Source organism: Camelus bactrianus, chromosome 11 (genome assembly GCF_048773025.1).
Source record: "Camelus bactrianus isolate YW-2024 breed Bactrian camel chromosome 11, ASM4877302v1, whole genome shotgun sequence".
Taxonomy (NCBI): domain Eukaryota; kingdom Metazoa; phylum Chordata; class Mammalia; order Artiodactyla; family Camelidae; genus Camelus; species Camelus bactrianus.
The window spans coordinates 80,182,176-80,203,308 of record NC_133549.1 but is presented as its reverse complement, the minus strand read 5'-3'; the positions used below and the strand labels follow the sequence as shown (position 1 = coordinate 80,203,308).

The window sequence follows — 21,133 nt, the reverse complement described above, 5'->3', positions numbered from 1 at the left end:
GAGATTTTCCACATAGACCATGATAACATCTGCAAATGGGGACAGTTTTATTTCTTCCTTTCTGAAAAGCATGCCTTTTATTTCCTTTTCTTGCCTTACTGGACTGGCAGGAGCTTCCAGTACTGTGTTACACAGGTATGTTCTCCATCTTAGTGGGAAAACATCCCGTTTTTCACCATTATGATATTAGCTGTAGGGTTTTTTTGGTAAATGTATTTTGGTAGATTTTTTTTTTTTATCAAGCTGAAGGAACTTCCCTCTATTCCTCCATTCTGAGAGTGTATGAGTGGGTGTAGAATTCTGTCAAATGCTTTTCTTGCATCACTTGATATGGTCATTGATTCCTTCTTCGTTAGCTTGTTAATGTGATGGATTACATCGATGGATTTTTTAATATCAAACCAGCCTTATATCCCTAAATAAACTCTATTTAATCATAATATATAATCCTTTTAACTTGCGGATTCTACCTGATAATATTTTAGTAAGAATTTTTGAATCTTTCTTCATGAGGGACACTGGTGTGTAGTTTCTTTTTATTTTATTTTCTTTAAAAAATTTTTTCTTTAAAAAAATTTTATCTGGTTTTAATGTCACAGTAATGCTGGCTTCATAAAATCAATTAGGAAGTGTTTCCTCCCATTCTATTTTCTGGGTGGGATTGTGTAGAATTGGTGCTGATTTTTCTTTACGCATTAGCTAGGCTTCTCCCATGGAACTGAACCTGGAGATTTCTTTTTTGGGAGTTTGTAGATTATGAATTCAATTTCCTTAATAAGCTAAGGGCTATTTCAAAGGAAAGGACTTAACAGGAAAAGGCTATTCAAAGTATTCTTTTGTGTTGAGTAAGTCATGATATTTGTAATTGTTGAGGAATTTGTCCATTTTATCTAAGTCATCAGGATTTTACATGTGAAGTTTTTTGTGGCATTCTCATTATCTTTCTCGTGTCTGTAGGATCTGTGATACTGTTTCATTTCTGTTATTGGTAATTGATGTTTTCCCTCTTTTTTCCTTTGTCAGTCTGGTTAGAGGTCTGTCAACTTTATTGGTCTTTTCAAAGAACCAGGTTTTTGTTTCACTGTTTTTCTCTATTATTTTTGTTTTCAATCTCATTGATTTCTGCTCTAATCTTTATTGTTTATTTCCTTCTGCTGGATTTGGCTTTATTTTGATGTTTTTTTTCTGGTTTCTTCAAGAGGGATATTAGATTATTGACTTATGACGAGAGGTTCTCATCTTTTCCAATGTAAGCATTTTAGTGCTATCAATTGCCCTCTCAGCACTGCTTTAGCTGTGTCCTACAAATTTTGATATGCATGTTTTCATTTTCATTTAGTTAATACATTTGTAACTTTCCTTTCAGACTTGCTTTTTGACCCATGAATTATTTAGAAGTGTTGTTAGTTTCTTAGTGTTTGGCAATTTTCCTGTTATCTTTCTATTATTATTTTTAGTTGAGTCCATTATGATCAGAGAACACTCTTTGTATGATGTAAATTCTTCTAAATTTGTTGAGGTTTGACCCAGAGTATAGACTATCTTAGTATATCTTGTCTGAGCACTTAAAGAGGATGTGCATTCTGCTGGTGTTGGGTCTTACTGCTTGATAGTATGGTTGAATTTTTTTTTTTAAATATTATTGTTGATTTTCTGTCTAGCTATTTGATCAATTATTGAGAGAGGGTTGTTAAAGCCTTCAGCTATAATTGTACATTTGTCTATTTTTTTCTTTCAGTTTTATCAGTTTTTGTTTTATACATTTTGCAACTTTGTTGTCCGATCTATAGACATTTATGATTACTGTGTCTATTTGGTGGATGGACTCTTTCATCACTTTGTAATGTAGCATATAATCACTCCTTCTTTCTGTTTATTAATGCTTGCATGACATCTATTTTTCTATCCTTTTAATTTCAACCTACCTGTGTAACATTTGGAGGGAGTTTCTTGTAGAGAGCCTCTAGCTCAGTTGTTTTTTAAATTGACCTTGAAAATTTGTTTTTTTCTCTTTTTTCTTTTATGAGGTGGGGGTAATTGGGCTTATTTATTTATATTTGGAGGAGGTACTGGGAATTGAACCCAGGACCTCATGCCTGCTAAGCATGCATTCTACCACTTGAGCTATACCCTCTGCCCCAAAATCTGTTTTTTAATTGGCAAATTTAGGCAATTTACTCTTAATGTTGTTATCAATATGTCTGAGCATTCAGTCCGCCATTTTATATTTTGACTTCTAATCACTCTCTGTTTTTCATTTACTTTTCTCCAGTGTGTTACTGGACCATTTTTTAAGAATTCCGTTTTGATTTGTCTGTAGTGTTTTTGAGTATATTGCTTTTCATAGCTTTTTGAGTGGTTGCTCTGGATATTACATTATATATATACATATTTATGTAAAATGTATTACCATCTACTGGTGTCAACATTTTATCATTTCATGTGAAGTGTAGAAATTGTGCCTCTGTATCCCTTTACTCTCTTAAATATTTCTTCTACATATATTGAGAACTATATAAGACATGTGTCAGTTTTTAGCTTTAACTGTCAAACAGTTTAGAAATCTTAGAGGAGAATAAAAATCTGGTTGATTGACTAATATTTTTAAGAGTCAGACACTATGAGACAGACATCAATGACTCAGCCACACACGACCTCTGGCCACATGCTACTTCCAGGGGACTCCCCCAAGGTCCTCAGCCAGTTTGCCTTCCCGTCTCCCCCTTTCAGGATAGATCTTCTTATGTGGATTTTTAATATACTATCTAGGGTTTTTTGCTCTACTTAGTGAGAAGACACGGGAAGAGTAAGCTTAGCCCATTTTCTCAGGAAAGGAAGTCTGAAAGGAGTTTGTAAGAGCCCAGAGGATGGGTGATTCAGAAGGATGCTCTTTGGGAAGGGGCTCTGGGCCACCTAACATCTCTCAGACACACGTTCCTGATCCAAGAGACTCCTGAAGGGGTGAAATGCCCCTTGAGGTGAAGGCAGGAGGGGCGACCCTGTACCCTGGGTGGGAGCTACCGCCGAGAGGCTCAGAACCAGAGCTGATCTGGCTGACACACTTTTCAGCAGACTTTTTCACTCTCTCCCAAATTAAACCACCATGCTTCCTCTTTAAAGTCCTGTAAGCATCTCTGTCACACCCAGACCCTCATTTATCCACCAGAATTGCTTGAACTGCTCCTTTTATTAAATTTGATTCCATTAAATAACTGGCTAATGGTTCTCAGTAAGATGAACTGGGCTCTCTCTTCCCGCTTGTCTGAATGAAACAGATGAGCAGCTGGGGAATTTCTGCCTGGAACCTGGCTGCACCCACCTCAGAGACCTGTGCAAACCCTTGGGCCATGTCATTGAGGAGTTGATGTCCAGGGGACGAAGTGAAGATCCTAGAGATGGGCCCATAGGCTATGCCAGAAGACTGAGACACATGGACATCACTGCTTTCTCTTAAGTTAAGCAAATAGTGATTTTCACCAGACTCTGCTGAGACAAAAAAATAAGTGAGTCGGGTCCCAAGGAGTTGACGGTCTCTGGGGAAGATAGTTGCAGTGTGGTGTGTTAAGTACTGAGATGAGGCAACATGGACGGAAACAGAGGAGGAGCCCTTGATTCAAACTAGGGTATCCGGGAGGGCTTCTTGGAGGAGGAGTTTTGTTGAGAGCAAATTGATTATGCCTCTGCCTGGCTGACTCCTTCAGCAGCTTCCCACTGCTGCCAGGACAGATAAGCATTTACTGGGGCTACAGGGCCTCCCCAGCCCTGCTACAGGGCCCACCCCAGAGTTCTTGCTACCCAAATCTGATGGACACAGGAGGGATGCAGGGAGGGCAGCACAGGCTGGAGGGGAGTGTGGGATCAGGCTGGCAGGTGAGCGGAGGAGGGTGGGTGAGCCATGGGGAGGAAGATGGTCTTATCCTGAAGGGCATATCGAAGGAAGGAGAGCCCCCTGCATCTCAGTGTGGCCGACATCAGGCTGGCGATTAAGAGATTTCTTAGGAGAGGGAAGACAGCCTGGATTTGTCTAGGGCCATGCCAGCAGGGTCTAGGCTGGCTTCTGAGCCACACCACATGCTCGCCACTGGCAGCAGCACGTGGCCTGAGGTCGGGGCTGTGGGTGAAGAGGCGCGTCTGTCTCAGCCTGTCCCCAGGCTCCGCCCCACAGAAGACAACGCTGGACAGGGCCAGCCCGGGGCTGTGTGTTCACAGCCCGGGGCAGCTAAGCTGACCCAGGGAAGGCTCTGGAGATACTCAGAGAGGGTCCCTGAGGTGATCTTGGGTTACAAAGAGCTGAGGTCCTCCCGAGCCGGAGATGTGCACTAGTCACGTGACACGTTAAGAACCTGTGGTCCACTTAGGGCCCCTGTCCTCCCTGTGTGCTGGCGTGAGACTCTTCTGTGGAGCCTGGCTGGCCCAGCTTCAGACCCCGCAGCTCTCCTACTCGGTATGTGACCCTACAGGACACATCACCTGCCAGTACTTCCCAGTGAAATGAGGACTGTGTTCCCCGAGAGGGGCCCCGCCCCTCCCTGGCTTTGGAGGTTCCCCCCAGGTCACACACACCCAACCAAATGCAAAGATGGTTTTTCTTCTTGGTCTTCTCAGAAAGTCTCTGAGAGTTTGGGAGCTGGGTCAGGACACAGATGTAAGGGAGAGGGACTCAGATGTGGCTTGAGCAGCTGAAAGCGAGGGGAGGGGAAGTGCAGCTTGGTCGGGGGCTGGGAACTAGAGGGGGGTGGGGACAGCTTTTATTTCAATGATCAACGGGCATTCCTACGCAGACCCAGCTCCCAGATAACCACACTGCACTGCCTCCCTCCACTTGGCGGGCTAGTTTGAGGGCATCTCAACTCTGCCCAGGAGTCCAGTGGGAAAGTGAGGTGTTGGTGGGAGGCCCATCAGGGGCGTCAGACTGAGCCAGTCCCATCCCGAATCTGGAAGGGTCCGGTCTTTCCAGGAGGCCCAGGCCAGACCTGACTTGCCCCTACTCTGTTCAGAAGATCCTGGCAGGAGGAAGTGGGGAGAGTCCCCCTCCCGAAGGTGACCCCTGGGGAGTGGACTGCAGGGACCCCGCCAGTTGGGGGCCTTGGGGAGGGGTGGGGTCCTGTGTGTGGCTTGATCTCTAACTTTTAAATATTTAGATTGGTGATGCCCTGGGCTCTGTGAATGTTGGAAGCGGCCTTTAAAAAGATGACTAGGGTGGAAATGCCTGGCACAGACCTTGGCACACAGTAGGGCTCAGTGATGGAGGCAGATGGCTCTGTGTGGCCAAGGTTTCCGGGCTCTCGTTGGCCGGGTGTGGCTGTTTTCACTGCAGCATCACGGCCCCTTCCCCGAGGGCCAGGCCAGCTGTCATCCCACAGCCCCGCCCTCTGGGCACATGCGCTGCTCTGCCAGGTCCCCGAGGACTTTGGAGCGAAGCTTCACAGAGGCTGAAGAGCTCAGTATGAATATTGCATGAATAATAATAACCCCACCACTTAGCGGTTATGCAACGCTTTCCTCTTCCACAATACTTTACCATCATTAATTAGTTATTCTGCACTGCTTCCAGCCTCCCCTGCTCTCTCTGCAAAGGCAAGCCCAGAGACTCGCTCCTGAAAATGGCTCTTTGGTCTGAAGCCCCTGTGTTGAGTGGGTGGGCTGTCCCCCACCTGGAATTCCACAGCCTTCTAGAGGCAAGAACAGAGACCTGAGTCCTCGGCGGGGAGGACGTAAGTGCCTCCCCAGAGCCAGCTCCTGGTATGCTCTGCCCCCACCTATCCTGTGGCCCCCTGGAAAGCTGAGGCCCTGTGTCAAGTGGTGGCTGAGTGCCCTTGGAGGATGGCTCCTGCCTGCACCTCAGTCTGCTTCCACCCACCTGGGAGGGGGTCCCCGGAGCCACACTCTGTCGGTGGCCAGCAGGCTTCCGGTGGCCAGCCCCATCGCACAGGGGCCACTGAGCCAGAGGCCATGTCCCATCTGGCCCAAGGCCACGGGCTGAGCAGTGGCAGAGTGCGGACTCAGATGTTCTGGTTCCAAGTATCACTCCTGCCCACCCGCTGCGGGGGCAGAGGTGGGTTTCGCAACTCCGCAGAGACATTCATAGGTGGAGCAAAGCCCTCCAAGGGTGAGTGTAGTCAGCTGGGTGTCCCGGCTGCGGGTCCTCTGGCCGGGGCCTCCCTGGACATCATATCCACCCCACCAGGGCATCTCAGGCTACCTCTGGCTTCCACGCACTTCTAGCTCCCTTGAGGTTTCAGCAGCTCCCTGGCGAGGCATGATAGTGTGTACATGTCACCAGCTTCTGGCCAGCGTGGACCTGGGACTCCCGGGGTGGGGGGTGGGGGGGGCTTGCTGCTTTGGAAGCCCTCCCCGTGCCTGGAGCAGCCTTGGATCCACCTTGGGCCGGAGCCTGCTCTCTGCCTCCAGCCCCTCCATTAGCCTGGAAGGGTATTGATCAGTTCGGCTTCTGGAGCTGAGTGTTTTAATCCCAGTGTGTGAATCTTTAAGAATTAATTAGCAAAGGCTGCTCCGGAAAAACAAAGTGGGCAAAGGTTTTGATACCGTCTGGTCACCCACCATTATTGTCTTCCTCTTCATTATGAGGCTATTTCTGGAAGCTGCAGGCATTTCCCCTTGGTGTTTCGCTGTCTCAGGTCAGCACTCCATCCCTCCTGGTGGCCTCCTGTGGCCTCCTGCCTCCAGCTCCTGCCCGGGGCGGCCAGGTCCTGGCTGTCTGTCCTGTCCCCATCCTCTGCAAGGCTCTGAGGGCCTCAGCTTACCTGTGCCCCTTTGCCTCTCCGACCCACGGAGCCACCTTCTTGATTCCCAAGCCCTCACGCCCCCTCAGGCCTCCTGGCCTTGGCTGGTGTCTCTTTCTCTGCCTGGGCACCTTCCCCGCATGCCCCCATTCCCCACTCCCCCGCCATCTTCACTAACTCCTACTTGTCCCTTTGTTTTAATTTATATAGTGCTGCTGACTCCAGGAGACCTTCTCTGATGGCCCCAGGCTGGACTAGGTCTCCCTTGGTCCTCCTGGACAGCTGATGGCTGTGCGCTTCCGGGTATTAGCAGGGACCCCATGTGTGCAATCCCTTACTCACTACCCATCTCCCAGGAGTCAGGGCCCACTGCGGGCCAGGATCTGCGTGGTCCTGAGCTAGGTTTGGGAGCGAGCAATCTGTGTGGCTCCGGATGCTCTCTTGCCACGGATGGGGATCCATGGAAGCCAAGGAGGTGTCCCCAAGCTCCCACCCCATTGTGGAGGCATCTCTGCTTTGTTCCCCTGGCTCCTCTGTTGCCCTTCTGCTGTCCCTCGCAAACCTGCACAGCTTCGGGGTGGCTTCTGTCCCATGTCTAGGCACTCTCACAGGAAGAAAGGAATGCTGGTGCCCATGGGAGAGGCGCAGCAGTGTCCTGTTTACGTGAAGTTTGGCACCTGCAGCCTCTTTAATGAGACCGGAAGAGGGTATCGGGGAAGTGCAACTTCAGATGGTTTCTTAGCTTCTGAGCAGGAAGCATGAGGTCCTTGCAAGTCACAGCCGAGTCACAGGAAGGTTCTAGACCCCAGAACAAATATAGCAGCTGCTGGGAGCAGGGGTGCTGTATAACCCAGGCCAACTCAGAGTCCTCCGGCATCCTGCTCAGAATAGGACTGAAGTCTTCTTGCCATATCTGGACTTCATGTCCCTAATTTACAGCATCAAATAGCCCCAGGAGGAGCGACAGGGCCAGGGCCACTGACCTTGTTTTTCTGAGAAGCGGACCCATTGTGAGCTCTCAGGAGGAAAGGGGCCACCAGCACCCACAGCCCCCAAACCAGCCCAATTAGAAAAGGCTGCCCTGGGTTCTGCTGGGACTCCAAGGTCAGCTTCCATTGCAGAGAGGCTGGGGACAAACGGGCAAAAGAAAGAGCTTTCTCAGTACGTCCCTTCAACATGTCAGGGTCTGAAGGCCCCATTTTCAGGTGAGAAGAGTGAGGCCCAGGCTCAGACCATACTGTGAGGCATCACCGGCCTGTCCCCTTTCGCTCTGCACTTCCAGTCCCCTTTCTGATCCTCCCCTACAGTGGGGGCGGGCTGTGCTGTTCTTGGACCTGGTACGTCCGCAGCAATGGCAGCCACACGTGTCCATCTGTGTTCCACACGTGTTGCATGGGTGTCCCTGGTCTCAGAGTCACAGGAGCAATGCTGTCACTCAATTTCTCTATGGCTGAACTCCACTTCCTCCCGAGCCCTCATCATCGCTCAGCGCTACAAACTTGATCTTATCACCTCAAGCCACTTCCAGTTTAACAGTAATGCAGGGGGTACTTTCCCATCAGTTCAGGATGCTCCCCTTTCACCTTCTGCTTGAATCTGCCAGGAGGAGAAACTAACCTCCAAAGAAGTCTCACTTATCAGCCTGGGCCTGGGGAGAAACAGCTCACTTGGGGACTACCTGAAGTGTTTCCTTTGAGCCGGAGAACATTCTGTGGGGCTGGTGGCGGGAGGGTGGAGATCTTGAGCCAACAGAGACGAAGGGGAGTTCCAGAGGAGGTGGGTTTGTGCTAAGTCTTGAAGAGTAAGTAAGAGCTTTCTGTGGAGACAGGAGAGGCATTGCATCAACAAGAGCAGCGTGTGCAAAGGCCCAGTGGTACACAGGCTTGCTTAGCTTGTGGATCCCAGTTGGGTTTCTTTGAGACTGTGCTGTGACAGCTTCTCTTTGGCAGCCAGCACTCTCTGCTGTGTGAAGGACCTGCCACCTAAGTCATTAGGACTCTCTTGAATGTAGGTGACACTTACCTAGCTCAGATAAAACGAAGATAAAGAAGGTGTTTCCTTACTGAGCTGGCTGAAAAGTCAAGAAGGGATGCTTCAGGCAAGGCTGGATTCAGGGGCTCAAAAGCTATCTCAGACTTGATCTCTGCCTGACCCTCTTCTTTCCATGGGGGCTTCAGTCTCAGTGGGTTCCCTCCACCTCATGGACCATCCTCAGCCCCACAGTTACCAGTTCCAGAAGACACTCTTCTTTCTCAGTATTTGCTCCAAAGTCCCAGAGCTGAGTCTTACTGGCCTGTATTGGATCACCTGCCCCAACTCAACCAGTCACTGCTGACAGGAAGAAGTAATATCTCATTAACCAGGTGTGGTTCACACATTCATCCTGGAGCCAGCCTTGGGACCCAACGGAGATGGTTCCCCAAAGGAAAGCCAAGGTGCTGCCTGCAGCTGAGGGGTCAGGGGAGGTGGGTGGGCCACACAGCGAGTGTTCACCCCTCACACCCCCGTTCAGACTCCCTCCAGCTCTTGGAGACTGGGTTTGCAGGAAGATGCTGGACATTACCCATGACACTGATCTCTTCAGTGTAAATCTTGTCTCCCCATCACTCTGTAAGCTCCTTCACGGGGGACTGGGGTCCTGGGTGGCTCTTGGATCCCCCGAGGCACGAGGGCCACGCACACCGCAGGTACCTCATCCCTATGTGCAGACTCTGTTACGAGAAGTTGGATGCTGGTTCTAGACATTTGAAACCCCTTCCTCAAGCTGAGAATGTTGGAATGTATGCGATCTAAAGTTAGGAGCCATTCTGCAATATTTAAGTTCCAAGATGGAAATGGCCAGGCAGCAATTGACAAACACTTAGGGCGGCCTCTCCCTATTTTTAGGTCAGATACTTATAGAATGACATCTGCGGGCACGCACGCCCACTGCCCCACAACGGGAAACACACAGCCTGATTCTGCCCAAATAAGGGTGGTGAAGAGGGCTAGCCCCCATGGAGGGTGGGCCCAACAGGTGTGGACAGCACAGGAAGGCTGAACGTCAGGGATGGGCTCTCAGCGGGTCAGATTCCAACCCAGACGGGGCAGGCCACCCTGCGCTGTCCGCTTGCTCTCTACAGCAGCCCTGCCCATCTTCTCTGAAGGCTGCTCCCTCAGGACAGGGGGAGGGTGGCCCAGAGACCCTCCAGGCCTCAGGACGATTTACCCGTGCAGGAGATTCCTTCCTGGTGGGACATGACTTGCAGAGAGCAGACCCTGCTCTGCAGGACTGAGTGGGGAGGGGCTGCAGAGAGGTGGGACAGGAGCCTGGCTATTTTGCAGGGAGGGGTGGAGTGTCTGGGCAGTCAGCACATGGTCCAAACAGGACATGAGGAAGCAGCAGAGAGTCTAGACTCGGAGCCGTGATGGTGTCTTTGTGCATCTTAGAAAAAGGCACCATCCCCTAGGCAGGTGTAGCCTCAGGTATGTGGCTTGATGAGAGCTCCTGGGTGCAGGGACCCACCTGGGCACACGGAGACTGTGTGGGTGGAGGCTGCCCTGGACCCTCAGTGGTCCACCCAGAGGCAGTCCCCAAGCTTTCTGCTCTTGGCAGCGGCAAGGGCTGTGCCCCAGGACTTTGGCTTCTGCCCTCTGTGCCTGCCCGGCTCAGTGTGGACAGTCTGAGCGAGGAGTGCCAGTGATCAAGCCAGACTTGGGCAGCACTGTACCTACTACAGCTTTCTGAATCTACTGGTCAACAGGGTCCCTGACCCCCAGGACCCCTGCCTTGGTACTGTCCCCCGGGTCTGAGAGCCCCCTTGGACTGGCCCCCGGGTCTGAGAGACTGTCGTCTGGATGCTAAGTTCCTACTTCATGTCTGCATGAGAGAACACGGAGAATTCCAGCAAAGAGAGCGCAGCGTGGCCTCCTCCTGGGGCTCTCACAGACCTGAAGGCAGGAGCGCTCCGCAGGCCTCTGGCTGCTCCTGCAGACCAGCTCTGCTCGGGCCATCCATCTCCAGCTACTTTGCAGAGTCAGGGGAGATCGGTGCTGGGGGCTCACAGGGATCTATGGTCCAGGAGGGACTCCCCCAGCCCATGACCCTGGCAGGAGACAAAGATGGGGGTGGCTGGGGCATAAGTGTGTTTATGACGGATTCTCACCCGGGGGCTCCTTAGAGCTCAGGGCGGAGACGCAGAGCTCAGTGGGGAGGGCGGTGGAGGATTTCCCTCCCCGAGGAGGGGAAAGGCTGCCGCCGAGTGGCCGTCTGGCTGGCTAGCAGGAATTACCGGGATGGGATATGGCCTGGTGGAGCACACAGCATGGCCCATGCCCCAGGTTTGTCACTTACAGCTGTGAGAACAGTGCCCCCATGGAGAGCACTCTCTCAGTCCCTGACCTGGGGCAGGAGAGCCCCTCTGGGGCCAGGGACTGGGGCAGCCTCCCGGCTAGGAGCGTGGAGGGTGGTATCTAAGGAGTCGATGCATTTGGTGGGCGAGGCTGATGAAGGATGCTGGCAGCCTGGTGATGACTGGGGCCTGGTGCTGTCAGGGAGGGCAGGGCCAGGCATTTTTGGATGCTAGACATCCAAAATCTTTCTCCCCTTTCCTCCCCAGCCCTCCTGCCAGCAGTCTGAGCTTCTCAGAGCCGAGAAGCGGTGTGTGTCCCTCTGTCCGCATGTCTCCTTGTGTCTCTCTGGTTCTCCAGCTCTTTCCATCTTGCTCTTTCTGACCTGTGTCCTTTCTGTTTCCTCTGTTCAAGTTTCATCTTGGGCTCATATAAAGCTTTTATGCTGCAAGATGGTCAAGGTGATGGTCATCAGGGGAAAGATCCCCAAGGAGGGGACCGAAGAACGATGTCTGTGTGTGAGTGGGGCAGGGGAAAAGACTGTCCCTTAGTGGGCCTGGCTCCATGCACCGGTGCCCTGCTCTGCCCTGTCCCCTGCCTTCTGCCTGATAAAGGCACTGAGGGGCCAGACAAGTCAGAAAGGCCCCAGTGAGAGCGTGTAGCTCACGTAGCTCAGACTTTCTGGCATCAGCCCGGAAGTCAGCTCCGTTCAGTGGCGGGAGCAGTCCAGCCCTACCATGTGCAAAGTACCTTGTCCCACCCTTGAAATGGTTTTCAACCTAGCTGGAGCGGCGGGATTAATGTAAGAATTAATGTAAAGAAACAATGGATCTCATTCAAAGAACTGACAAAACCAGGATCATATCTGTGGTGTGTGGGTGGGTGGACGGGCCCCACGTGGGCCCATGGGGGACAGAGGTCACCAGATCTCCAAGAAGACTTGGAATTAGAACAAGGTTTGGCCCCTGACCCCCTGGCCTGATCACGGCCAGCAGCTCTGTTCTAACCAGACTCTGGGTTTTCGGTCTTCGCAGATGTTGCAGGAGCTCAAGTGTTAGCAACGGGCAAGTCTGCTGGGACCGAAACTGGTAGGTGGCTGCCTGGCTGATTCTGGGTGCAGGGCTGAGGGGCGGGAGGAGGCACTCTGGTGGGGTGTCCTGATATGCGTCTCCTGCCAGTCATCACAAAACCAGAGCAGTGCCCCCTCCAGGGCTGCCTGAGTGGCTAACACAGCTTCATCCCGGGGGCATGCTGCAAGAGAGACTGCCCTCAAAGGGGACATGAGTCATCAGGGCCACCTCCGTCCACTCTCTATGAGATGATTTTTTTTTAATTTGTTGAAAGACGTTTTATTTGCACCTACAGTGCCCTGCACTGCAGCCGTGAGCCCCTAGGCAGTGGGCTCTGCCTGGCTTCCATGCCCTCGCCAGCCCCTCCCTCCACCTCAGGGATCAGCTCACCTAGCACAGTGCAGCTTGCCGGTCACCCTCTCTGGGAAGGCTCCTGGCTCCCACACCGGCCCACCCCTGTCACCTGGCATTAGAGTGAGCTCTTGTCCTCTGCCTCTGAAGGCAGGCTCCTCAAGATGGACTCGAAGGCTTAGTCTCTTGCCTTCAGTGTTCACTACAGAGCAAGCCATCAAAACATACTCCATAAATGAACTGATGCAGAGATAAGTGAGGACGGCTAAAGGAGGCCAGAGAAATGAGGCATCAGCCACTCAGGAATGGTTTCCTCAGCTAAGGGATCAGAGATGGGGTTCCAGGAAGAGGAGACAGGGTGCAGGTGGAAGGGCAGGGAGGCAGTGTGCTCCCAGGAGAGTGGAAAATGAGGCTGGCCTCAGCGGGTTGGAGCATGGAATGTTAAGGTGCATGAATCTGAACTCCATCCTAGCATAAGAGGAGCCGTAGAAGACATTTGCAAGGTGGTGACTGATCGCAGCCCCTGGTTCATTTCCTCCCTGCCCATCAGATATCAAATACGCCCTCATCGGGACTGCTCTGGGCATCGCCATCTTGGCCAGCTTCCTGGCCCTGAAGATTTGCATGATCAGGAAGCACCTGTTTGATAACGATTCCTCAGACTTGAGAAGCACAAACGTGGGCTTCAACGGTAAGGAAACGGTGGTGGTCAACCCCAGCTCCACTCCTGCCCGACACAAGATGTATCCCGGGCAACCGCCCAGCGGGAGGCTCCCAGGGCCATGCCAGCTGGAGAGAGATTAAGAAACATGGGTTGAAAAGAAATGCAGTGACCTCTCTGTGTCTCTGTCTGTCTGCCCACCATCCCCCCTTCTCCCGTATTTTTCCATTTAGTCACTCTTGTTCTTCCTAAGAATCAGCTTTCCTGGAGAAAGGTGGAGAAGAGAGCTGAGTTGGCTTCAGACAGAAATGTCTATTCTTTTATGCAAATAGTGTGATCAGATGAAATTGATGGCAGGAGGTGACTAGGCTGATCCTAGCATGGCTGGGTGGTGGTGGGTGCAGCCGGCGCCGATGGTGTGGGCTAAGCTGCATTTTTCTTCGTAAACTGAGCAAGCCTACTCCGAGCAGTGCTGAGTGTATCCTCATGATCCAGACACTCAGTTTCTGAGTTTTGAAAGTAAAATGTGACATTGATTCACACCCTCTTTCTCTGAAAGTGTGACCCACAAAAACCATTCCCCGTAGTCGGGTGGTGTATAGCTCAAGTGGTAGAGCGCGTGCTTAGCATGCATGAGGTTCTGGGTTCAGTCCCTGGTACCTCCTCTAAGAATAAATTAAAAACCTAATTGCCTCCCCACACCAAAAAAAAAGAAAGATTCCCTGTGTAAGACTGCTTCATGGTATGATGAGGCAGTTTGCTGTGAGGTTTTCCTGAAGATGAGGAGGAAGGAGCCTCACCACATCTCTGGAAAATGTGATTATCATCTGCAAAGATGTGCAGAAGGGAATGGGGCAGGGAGAGGAGGAGACACAGCACTTAGGGGCCTGTCCAATTGCACAAGGAGTTTGATTGGTCGTAGGGGCTTGTTCGCCGTTGATTCTGTATCTCTAGGAATAAGCAGGGAGAAGAAACAGCCTCTCCATCACACAGCAGGACACGTTCTGGGTCTCCTAAGGGCAAGAGAGCCCAGGATCTGCAAGGAGGCGGGAGGAGAGGAGCAACTGGAGTTGGGGGTGGATGCACATTGTTACCTGTGTGCTGAGCCAGGGGCTCAGTGATCGGACCCAGAGAGAGAAGCGCCAACAGTGCCAAAGGGGAGGGGGTAGAGCACTGAGCCCAGGACTGTTCCTCCAGTGGCCCCAACCCAGGGAGCCTCTCAGCGCGACAGGTGGGATGGGCTCTGACCCTCTCCTGCTTGCCTGGCACTGAGCGAGCTGCACCACCGTCACAGCGCCCCCTGGCTGTCCCCAAACAAAAGTTTGTGTTCCCGATGCACTATGAGGCTAAACAAACCTAAATGTCAGTTTGGAGCAGAGGAAAGTTTATGGCAGAGCCAAGCAAGGAGGATGGAGTGGCTCATGCCCCAGAAAACCCCGAACTCCCTGACAGGTTTCAGCAAAGTTTACTTGAAGGCCAGGTAAGGGAGGGGGTCACAGGGCATGTGATCAGCTTGTGCACAATTCTTTGGTTGATGTAAAGGTAACAGGGTGACCAACACTGTCAACTCCTAGGCGCCAGGAGGTCTGGGGGCCATGTGCTCTCGATCATCAAGTAGTTAATTTCTTCCCTTTGGTGGTGGTTTTTGGCTACTGAAAAACTCAGGAAATGTACATGAGATACTCTTATCTGAGTACTTCAAAGAGAAGCAACAGCAGAGGATATAGGGGAGGGGGTCTGTCCTGGGAAGTCACCACAGGGTCCTGTTCAGTTACCTGCCTAATATCCTGCTTTCTCTGTTTAGACACCATCTCGCTAAAGAAGAGAACCCCAAGGTAAGGTCACCGCTGTCTTGTGACTGGTACCATTTTCCCTCCTGTTTTATCTATATTCTCTCACCTGACATCCTAGCCCCTTTCTCCACTTTGAAATGTTTCCTAGGGGACTAGAATGCACCCTGGGTCCCCTCCTTTGGGCAGTAGGCAGGTGTCATGAGCACGAGACCCACAGGGTACAGTAACCAAAGGGAGCTTGGGCTGGCTTCTGCACACCAAGAGTTAGGATCTCCCCTCCCCCTCAGATTCCACCCCCCTCCCCCGCCACCAGTGCATCCCTGACTCTCAGGGTGACATCTTCAGCTCCTGCCATGACCCAGTTAGGAAGCCACATGTGTTCTGCTCCAGGCTACCTGGCTTGCCTGCTGCCACCCAGCCTCAGTGCTCTTCCTCATAAAGCTAATGGCCTCTAAGCACAATACTACCTCAGGACCTTTGCACTTGCTGTTTTCTGTCATATGAAATGCTTTTGCCCAGATAGCTGCAAGCTTTGCCCTTCATTTCCTTCACATCTCTGCTTTCCATGTCACCATTTTGTCTTAGATAGCCTGCTTAAAATAGAACCCTCTCCCCACTTCTCCAGTTATTCTCTTTCCCTTACTTGGCCTTATTTTTCTTCATAGTACTTTCCACTTGCTGACAGTATATGATATATCGATTTGTCTATTTCTTTTGACTGTTTCCCCCTTAATATGTAAGGTCCTTTAAGGTGGGATCCTCTTCATCTCTGTAGCCCCAGCACATAGCACAGAGCCTAGAACAGAGGAGGCACTCATGATACTCAGATGTGAATGAATGAATGAGCATTAAGGTGTGGGCTAGGCGGTGAGAATTAAGAAAAGAGAAGACAGCTTCCCTTACAGTCTACTGGGGAGACGGACACATTATAGATCCTTGTCGCCTGGTATTGGGGCCAGGGGGTGCTGTGACAGGGCTAAGTGTGTGTTGCTTTGTGCCCTGGGGGTGCAGAAGGGTGCATTATCCAGCAAAGAAGCAGGATGTCTGGGAGCACAGGTTGAGACCGGGACTGTATGTGGAAGGATGAGGAGAAGTTCACTGGGGGAGCAAGGATCTGAGCTATACCAAGGATGCAGATGGCCCAAGACCTGGGAGCAGAGTGAAGATGCTGCAGGAGGAGAGGAAGGAATCCAAGAACAGCCAGCATCTGCTGGGGGGGGGAAGTCCTGGCTGGGTGGTGCCCTTGGAGGAGTAGGTGGTAGATCAGGTGTGGGCAGTGGGCCGTGGGGGTATGTTGGCGACTACTTTTTTGAACACTGTTAATCTGAGGCTTCTGAAGCCTTCCAAATAGAGATGTTCAGGAAGTGGCTGGTATTCAGGGTAGAATCTGGGCTGAGACAGGGTGGTGGGCTTTGAGAAGGAACCGGAAGCACAGTCTCCCCCTCCGGTCAGTCCCTGGGACCTGGGACTTACAAAGTAGTGTCTCTTGAAGGAATGGATGGATTCATGGATGAAGAAGAGATGAGGGTGTGGCACACTGTGATCAGGGGGATGCCCAGGGGGTGAGCTGGAAATGGACTTTCCTAAGAAGTTCACTTTCTTGAGGATCTGCCCTCCTTCGGATGTTCTGATTTCTGGCAATGATCTCTGAGTTGTGAGGCCCTAAAGGATGTTTCATCAACTCTGTCTCCAAGCATCACCTCTCTGTTTCTGACTCAGTATTTTTCGGTCTCTCTCTCTCTGTCCCATCCCCTGTCCTCCCCCTCCACCACCTGGCTGGCCAGCCCACTGGCCTAGGGGAGACAGGTGTGAATAGGGTGACTGTTTACCTTACCATCAAATGTGGACTTTTTGAGAGTGGAGAAGAGACACAACTAATAATTATGTCAGGACGATGGGCATAAACCCGGACCATCCTGGGAAAACCGGAGCATGTGGTCGTCCTAGGTGTGGTGGGCGGTGGTCTCTGGGTCCTGGGGTGGCCATACAGCTCTCCTCTCACTGACAATGTCACCTCCTCTTGCACCTGGGGTTCTCAAAGCCGGGGGGGGGGGCAGGTCCCCAGCCCCAGGAGGCTTTTGGAAATGTGTGGTGGAATTGGGGGCTTTTGAGACTGGGGGACCACGGAGGCCACGTGTCCCATCTCACACACACACGCTCACACACTCCCAGACCCACCCTGGCTAACTTGTCATGTTTCTTTTTCTAAAAGAAACGTGCTGAACAGCTCCCGACTGCTACCAAATTCATGACCCACTCATGCAGGAAAGTGGAATTCCAGGTCAGCTAATGCCCTCCCTTTCTTCACCCTAAAGGGTGCCTTCTCCCTGGGGAAGCTCTGTCTTCTTCCAGCCCTTGCAGGAAGGTGTTCTCCCAGCTCAGCCAGGGCTATACTCTGATTACTCTGGTTGGAGCTGCCCCATACTGTCCCACTGTAGAATCAGGCAGACTGAACTTCATCGGGATTTCTACCAGGGCTTTTGACAGACTGGGGTGTGGGAGGCCACGGACTGAGTCTGGAAGGATGAGAAGGATTAGCTTTTGATGGCAGGGGTGAGGGAATGCAAAGGTGAACCCCAGGTCCAGAACCTGCACTGCCTTTGGGGGCCCAGCTGGTCTCTGTGGTGGGGAGTGCAGGATGGGGGACAGTTTGGGATGGATGGACTGTGCCTGCAATGGCAAAGACTTTGCCCACAGCGTGGCCTCGGGGGCCCTCTGCTGGGTGGCTGAGGCACCCTGGCGTGTGGCCATAGGCTGCCGTGGCCGGCTCAGGCCCTGTGTCAGGGCGATCGAGTGGGCAGGTGGAAATTCCAGCAGAGTGATCTTGTCACCACCCACAGTGAGAGATGCTGACTTGGCCATCCAAACAGCCCACACACATCCGGGGGCCCGTGGGATTAAGGCATTGTGTTTTGAAAGCTCCAGTGCCCTTGAAAGTTTCCAGAACTGTTGCAAACCCTGAATCAGGGACATCTTAGTTTGGAATTCATAAATCTGAAGGATTTCACAAAGCCCAGTGCTTGCTTCATCCTGGTGCGTGCGGACATGCATGCATGCGTGCGTGCGAGGGGTGAGGGGTTGGGAGAAGCAGTGATGACTCATAATGAAGGCCTGGCACACACATGCGTGCGCATGAAGCTGTTGCTGTGAACAATAACACACACGCCAATTCAAAGCCTTGTTGCATGAACAATCACTGTGGTTTTATGCTCCTATGTATGATCGATCGTGTCAGAGGAGTGTCTCAGTTTTGTGTGTGTTTGGAGGGTCTGGATTATTTTAATACATTGCAGCAATAGGAGGAAATTTACATAATCCAGGCGAGGCTGAAACATTGTGAGAGTGACGTGCAGGAAAAGGATGGAGAAGGGTGCAGGAGGAAGGCAGCGGGTGGAGGAAGGGAAGGAAGAAATGAAAGAGGGGGAGAAGTGCGTGGCTGGGAGTTAATGGCTGGACCGGACTCTGCCCCCGCCCATTCTCCCCGCATCCATTCCCCAACCGTGTACAGGGAACTGTTCTTGGCACGTATCACGTCGGAGCTCCTCTACAGAGAAGGGAGACACAATTCAAGTTTCCAAAACTGACACTAGATGGAGTCAGGCTTGAGTCAGGAAGAAGTTAGACCTGAAAGAAAAAGCTAGGGCCAAGCAAGCTGTTCTCCTGTAGCGGAACTTTGCATGTGCTGTCACCTAGGAATGATTTAGTGAACATCCTGTCCTCCAGTTCTGCAGGTTAAAATTCGGTTTCTCTGAAAGGTGAGTTGTAAGAGGGATCCAATGGCTCTTACTGAAAGGAGGAAAGGCAGTCCCTCTGGTCTCCTGCACTGGCTGGCGGCTCCCCTGAGCGCCTCCCACAGGAAGAGAGGGGGATTGCTAGCCATGGTCCTTTAGAAGTCCTTGTGCCAGGAAGGCTGTGAGACCAGGAATCAGCATCTCTTTGGGACATGTGCAGAAAAACCCTAAAACAGTGGTACTCTGACAAGATTTTAAATGAAGCTGTGGGGCATTTGCCTGATTAGAGCTAAGAAACCTGGGTTTTAACAGCAAGATAATTAAATTTTATTTTCTATTTTATTTAATTTTACTGTATTTTATTTACCAAGAATGGAAATGGATGTTAATTCGATAGTATCATCAATTACGCAGCCCGTATTCAAATTTCTCCGATCAGTTTCACAAGTATCTTTTAGAGCTCTGTTTTTCCAAGTCAGGAGCCATTGTCTTTGATTTTGTCTCTTTTTTTTTAAGTCTCTCTCGATGTTGCCTTCTCTCTCAGCAGCATTGTCGATTTTGAAGTACCTCAGCCAGTCATCTTGTATGCTGTCCCGTTTTCCAGATTGGCCAATTCCCTCCTGAGTAGATTCGCATTGAGAATTTTGTCAGGATTACTGCAGAGGTGACATTGCATGTGTATCTTTCAGTGAATTGCATTCAGTGCATCCGGAGGCACACGACGCCAGGCTCACTTACTGTTGGTGATACTGCTTTTGATTGCTTTTTAAGGAAGTGTCAGCTAGATCTCTGTACTGTAGAGAGAAAATCCCCCCTTTGTAATTAGTAAATAATCGAATTTGAGACCTTAAGAACATCCTGACCCGAGCAATTCTTTACCCAGTGATTTAACATCTATTCCATGTCCATGTTTGAATCAGTTACTGCACTGAGGATTACAGAGAGCTGAGTTTCTAATTCCAGCATTCCTCCTACATTTAATAGCTGGCATTCTTCTACAAAAAAGACCGTCCTTTCTCCTTTTCTCTTTCTTTTACGGACTTCAATGCATTATAATTCATCACCATCATGAATCTTTTTGATGCTCACATTGTCCCAAGTTGTCAGTACAGGTCACTTCTTGGTGGCTTTAGACAGGATCCCAGTAGTTGTTGAGCATTTCCTAGACTTGTGGCACAACACAGTGTCCCAGGCTCACCTTGTACTGTCCCTGTCCAGACCTGGAGTCACCCATTTTCCCTAGATCCGTGTTTTCTTCCTTCTCTTCCTCCTCCTTCTTTCTGATGTGGAATAGCTTTTAGAAACCAAGATCTGGGCACAGTGAGTGCTCAGGGACATTCAGGCATCATCGTCTACCAGCCCTCTTAACGGACAGTCAGCAAATGCCTATTTATTTATTTAATTTTTTTATTGAAGTGTAGTTCATTTACAATGTTAGCTTCAGGTATACAGCGAAGTGATTCAGTTATACATATACATGCATATATAAATAGATATTTTTCAGATTCTTTTCCATTATAGATTATTACAAGAAATTGAATATAGTTCCCTATGCTATGCAGTAGGTCCTTGTTGTTTATCTGTTTTATATATAGTAATGTGTATCTGTTAATCACAAACTCCTAATATATCCCTCCCCGCACCTGCCTTTCCCCTTTGGTAACCATAGTTTCTTTTCTATGTCTGTGAATCTATTTCTGGTTTGTAAGTGAAATTTGAAAATTTTTTTGGATTCCGCATATAAGTGATATCATATATTTGTCTTTCTTGGTCTGACTTAATGCACTTCATATGATAATCTCTAAGTCCATCTGTGTTGCTGTAAATGGCAATATTTCATTCTTTTATATGGCTGAATAGTATTCCATTGTATAAATACACCACAGCTTCTTTATCCATTCATCTGTAGATAAGACATTTAGGTTGTTTCCATGTCTTGGTTATTGTAAATAGTGTTGCTATAGCAAATGTATATTTAAATTAAAAACTCAATACCATAAGTGTCTTCTTAAGAGTTCTTATTTTGTATTTCTACTTTGCTTCCTCTAAAGTGAAAACCCTATTACCCAACTGTATAAATATTTTTACCCATTTGCTCCATCCTATAATATGCACTAAATATGTACTTCCAGGATTACAACACTATACAACTACAAACTCGCTTAAAAATTTCTTTTTGTTCTTAGAACTGAGCCCTCCATGTGAACAGAGCATTGTGTTCAAATTGAATTATTCTCTCAGTGTGGTTATGCTATCAACTTGATACAGAGTGAGAGATGTTTGTTTCAGTGCATATGCTATTTTATGTCTCCTTTCTTAATCCTTTGAGTTTAATTTTATTTTTGCATATGTAAATCACGTATCTGGTTCAAAACTAAAAACGTAAACAGGTAAACTCAGAGACATTTTACTCTCTTTCTGTCCTCTCCACCCTGCTCCCACCCACTGCTTTGAC

General features: G+C 50.1%; 1 protein-coding gene across 3 annotated transcripts in view; it reads left to right on the top strand.

Moving 5' to 3' along the window:
• TMEM273 (transmembrane protein 273) overlaps window positions 1-21,133 on the top strand; it is a 55,409-nt gene that overhangs the window by 7,221 nt on the left and 27,055 nt on the right. Inside the window, exons 2-4 of one of the 3 annotated variants that reach the window (XM_010963490.3) lie at window positions 12,107-12,160; window positions 13,044-13,184; window positions 14,959-14,989. The exons of the other annotated variants lie outside the window; for them this stretch is intronic. Of the exons in view, the coding sequence (XP_010961792.2) occupies window positions 12,107-12,160; window positions 13,044-13,184; window positions 14,959-14,989 (226 nt within the window). The remainder of the gene's footprint in view (window positions 1-12,106; window positions 12,161-13,043; window positions 13,185-14,958; window positions 14,990-21,133) is intronic. 3 annotated transcript variants of the gene reach the window in all.